Here is a 5,090-nt window from a genome sequence, read left to right as displayed (position 1 = left end):
CAAAAACAAAAAACAAAAAAAAAATATTTTCTGTTACTAGTACATCATTATCAAAACAAAGAAATTCCCCAACATCATGCAAGGATTAATCTATGCCCAAACCTCTAAGCTATCCCCAAAGTTTCTGTTTGCTTTCATTGTTAAAATGTTTTTTGACAGAACTTTACTGGGTGGCACAGGCTACCCTACAAATGAGTACAATCCCAGGATGGCTTCACTTATCCTGGCAAACATCTTCTGTTTCCCAACTGCTGTGATCCTAGACACAAGCCACCATATCCAATGTATTATGTTATTTTGACAGAGTCTTGTTTTATAGAACCAGGGTGGCTTCAAACTTGTACACCTCCTGACTTGGCCTCTAAAATATTGGTATTACATGTGTACCCTCATATCTGAGTTTTCAGAGTTCACTGAAGCTATTTTTATATCAAGGATCAATAGAAGTTTGCAGGTTGCATTTGATTGTTATCTGTATAAGTCTATCCCCTTCTTCATAATATTAACTTCATAAAAAGTAATGGCGTATGGAAAGTATTTTTATATTTGTTTGCAACTTTGACATTCAGTACTTCTTATATGCTTATCTTAGAATAAGTGTATGATAATATCATCAGAGAAAATAAGAAATTGGTTACACGGTAATCTCACTTCTAGGATTCTGTCATGTGATGTAACCCTTCACCCAAATGAAGCTAGGATATACACATTCATATGTCATTATTTAAATGTTAGGGCTATTTAAACCTTCTTTTAAAAAGTTATATGCCTTAGCAATAGACATTAAATTAAATAAGCTATGAAAAGTCCATGTGAAAGTGTTACAGAGGCAATTAAAATGTTATATTATGATCTTAGACAGATAGAATGTAATGTTGGCAAGAATAGAATGAAAACTGTTCAAAGCTTATCATCTCATTCTTTAAATATATTAATAATACATGATTATAGAATAATAATATATAATTATAGAAAATATATAAAAGGCATATAAAAACATACATGACAATTTTCCTATGAATGATTATTTTATAATTGTATATATTCATGTTTTACAGAAGTTCATGATGTGCATACTTTATATTAAGGATATATTTGCATGTATCGTAATTTTGGAGCTGAGAATAAAATTCTGCATTTTGCCCATGCCACATATACCTGTGGCTTCTAAAACTACTATTTACAAGACTATATTTTCAGCAATCATTTCTAAAATACTTTAAAAGTATTTTAATGTTTTCTATTATTAATGAGGTGAGCTCTTTTTTACTATTTCCATTATTCATTCATTAAAATGACCAGTACTTTGCTCTTTCTCCCCACTCTTCACTTATTTCCTTCTAGAACCACCTATAGCCTACATTGTTGGAAACCCTTGCAGCTCACCATCATTGTACACGGTGCCCTCAGAGTTTTTCTCATAAAAGACGCCATGGGGTTGTATGCTGAATGGCTGGGAGGCACGGTTATAGAAGACCACTTGGATGGTGTCACCCACTTCAGCCCTTATCACTGGTCCTGGAAAATGGGAAAGTGAGAGTATGAGAATGAAAACAGATGAAGAATAAAAACAAAAGAATAGGAGAAAAATGTTACTGAATACACACAAGGTAGAGAATACTTCTCTTTAAAATAATCTATTTTAAGAATCATGCTATTTATAATAATAAAGGCACTATTAAATCCACTGTCTCTTATAATCCTCACATATTACTCTAAGGTACACACAGGAGGAGTTATTGCCTCCATTATACAGATGAAATAACTTCAGAGAAGAAGGATTGACCTATAAAGATGCAACTAGCAATTACAGAGCCAGAATCTAAGGTCATGACTTTCTTTTATACCCCAGTCAGATCCATTTCAATTCCTCTTAAATTTGTTTTCTCTTCTCCCATAGTTACATTTCCTAGTAGGTTCCATCTCAGATCTTCTTAACAAAATTATAATCAAAGAGAATATAGGCCCTGAACTAAATTTGTAGTCTAAGCAGAACTTCAGAGCTTCGGTGTATGACTTGAGTCACTTTCAAAGCTACCAACACATCAGCCTGGCTGCTTATACTTACTCTACTCTGAGGTTAAATCTTCTAGATTGGTTTCCTAACTCAATTTCCACATGGTCTTCATTATTGAACAAATAGGTATACATACAGAACACCAGCCAACAAAAATAAAAACCTATCTTTTCTAGGAATGATATTTTTCCTCATATTTCTAACAATGTTTCTTATGCAGAATCAATTGCATATAAATATCCCTGGAATATTCTATTATTTCCAAAGCTTTCTTTCCACCTGATTTATTTCATTTCTTGGTTCTGTGATGTGATTAAACCACACCTAATCTTCTTCTAATGTATTAATGCTTTGTTTTAGACTTCTAATTATAGTTTTCAATATCATACAACAAGCCTAGTTCTATATCTCTAATGATAGTGAACATGTCTATATATTGTGGCTGTATACTTCTAGCTCTAGACTGTCAAGATTCTGGCTGATCTTATTGCCTTTAAATAGCTCCTCAACAATACATCTACAGAGGCAACTCATAGAATGTAATCTGTATAATAATGGTAATAGGGGGCATTACCAAAATATTTTAGTAGTTCAAGTTTGAGAACTAATATATAATCTCCTTTTAAGCTTGAACATTCATCATATACAAAATTAAGTTCTCAAAAGTCTTATAGCAAAATTCTATTTGAGCATGTTTAACCTACTGATTTTTAAACACACTCAGACCTGGGACACATTTTACAAACACTCATTTATTGGGACAGAACTTGAGGACCCATTTCCACAGATTTCCCTTGAGACACCAGCAGATTCAAGTAATAAATTCTTCTTACTTCTTTTGTCTCTAGTTCATGAAATTTAAGAGTTAAAGATTCCTCACCCAGTATTCCAAGATGTGTTTCTTCTTCCTGATGTACCCTTTCCTGGAATGTCTCATCTTGAAAGGCTTCATATCGAACTTTCCAGTAAGTACCTCCAATTCGACTAGAGCTCTTCTGGAAGTACTTATCTGGACCACTGACATGTAAGAGGATAAATGTTATATGAATATACTAAGTATCAAATAGACTCCCACCTCACCCCTTATAACACAGACTTCTGGATCTTGATGGATGACCTAGATTAATTCACAACAATGAAGACAGCTTCTCTGGTTTACAGTACTATTAAGTGGTATACCAAGAGTCTTCTGTGTCAAAATTCACTTGCCTACTTATGAAGAAGCCTCTAGAGCACATTAGCACTTTCTCTCTGGGCAGCCTCCAGAAACTGGGCACTGGATGAGTATTGGTAGCTTTTATCCCTGTAGTAACTTCTAAGATCACAATATTTTACATAATTAGTGCCTTTTTTCCAGAGATTCAGCAGTATGTGAATATCTTTGCTGGAATACTGGTTCCTTTCTCCTTCAACATAGGTGGACCCTCTCTGGGTACTGCCCCAAGAGAATAGCCAGCCCCAGCAACTAATATCCATTTATTTGTCTCTCTAGTAATCATGATCACTTGCTCCATAGTTATGTGTCTGTTTGTTGGCATATTTATTTTACTCCTAAGAGGTCTAAAAGTTTGTTATCTGCTTCTCCCTGGACAGCTAGCAAAGAAACCCTGTTGTCCTTATCTTGTCATAGAGAAAGTCTGTGAAGAATGTCACCCCATTGTCACTGGAACTTACACCTCTAGACACCTAACTTTGTTTTGGCAGGAATATGGTCAAAATGTCTTATATATCCTAGATCTTAAAAACATAAAACCACCATCACCAACACCACAACAACATCAACAACAAAAACAAACAAGCACTAACATAATCTGCAAGTCCTAGGCAGGCAGCTGGAAGAAGCAGCAGGACCTAGCCACCTCAGCACCAGACAATCTCTCAAGAACTTCTCTAGGCCCCAGAACATCCTGCCATCACGAGGCCATCTTTATCTCAAGTACACCCCAAATTTCCTTACATAAAAGAAGGGATTGTCTCTCTGTGCTACACATATTATTAGTAAATTGTCAAATGTTCTTTAAGCTCACTGAGAAACTCACTCTGGAGATGCTCCTCTTTCAGATACAAGCCTGTTCGTCTTAAAGTCTCTCACAAGACCACTTGTCCAGGGACAGGCTGGTCCCCTAGCCCTATGAGAAAGTTAAATAAGAACAGCAAAACCTGACATGAATAAAAATATCATGCTCTTGAGAACAATAGGAGTGTCAACTGTTAGGATAAAAACATTGGGTCCTTGAAAACAGCTAGGAGATTACTCATTCCCAATGACCTTCCCAAAGCAAAAGACTCAGCTACTGCTTATTCTATGATATAAAAACATAATGTGGTATAAAAACTAGGAACAACTAATTAGAAGTCTTATTAAAGAGAAGACATTTTACCTGGTGACCCTCTTAACTGGTCAGAGAATCCAGCTGACTGTTTGGGTTGCTGGGTTGCCCTGCTAGTTTCTGCTCAATGATATAAATGTCTGATCTGATGGTCTACCATACCTCTTCTGCTTGCTATTTTATTCTTTATTCCTAGTTGCTGTACACTTAACAAAAGCCATTCATTCAAAAACTAGTGCACAGCTATCATGAACGGTTCTCCATATGGAACATTCTCCCTAGGCACTCGGCAGATGTTAAGCAGTCTTAAAATCTGTTTGCTTGTTTGTTTGTTTAAATAAAACCTACCACTATTTAAAGAAATAAACACTATCAAGTTCTCTGTACAAGAATTGTAATTCCTTAACACCAAAAGCAGTTAAAGGCACAAACACAGAGAAAGAAAATATATATTATAGAGCAATTTTGTTGATATACATAGGCACTGCATTTTGTAATAAAATACTCACAAATGAAATTCAATAGCACACCACATATGTTATTACCATGATCAACTTGACTTTATTCCAAGAATGCAGTGGTGCTTCAACATATGCAAATTAAAACATAAAAATCAGTAGTCTACCTATACATCAACAGTGAACATGCTGAGAAAGAAATCAAGAAAGCAATCCCATTCAAAATTGCCTCCAAAATTACTTTGGAATAAATGTAAACAAGGAAGCAAACAACCTCTACAATGC

At 35.0% G+C, this 5,090-nt stretch overlaps 1 protein-coding gene across 6 annotated transcripts in view; it reads right to left on the bottom strand.

Moving 5' to 3' along the window:
• Positions 1-5,090, bottom strand: part of Heph (hephaestin) — an 86,898-nt gene that overhangs the window by 58,696 nt on the left and 23,112 nt on the right. For all 6 annotated transcript variants that reach the window (XM_031365301.1, XM_031365291.1, XM_031365330.1 and 3 more), the window contains 2 exons: positions 2,898-3,034; positions 1,387-1,518 (listed from right to left, as the gene is read on the bottom strand). In XM_031365301.1, the coding sequence (XP_031221161.1) occupies positions 1,387-1,518; positions 2,898-3,034 (269 nt within the window). The remainder of the gene's footprint in view (positions 1-1,386; positions 1,519-2,897; positions 3,035-5,090) is intronic.

The sequence above is a fragment of the Mastomys coucha genome, chromosome X (assembly GCF_008632895.1).
Source record: "Mastomys coucha isolate ucsf_1 chromosome X, UCSF_Mcou_1, whole genome shotgun sequence".
Lineage (NCBI taxonomy): Eukaryota > Metazoa > Chordata > Mammalia > Rodentia > Muridae > Mastomys > Mastomys coucha.
This window is presented reverse-complemented; position numbering and strand designations above follow the sequence as displayed.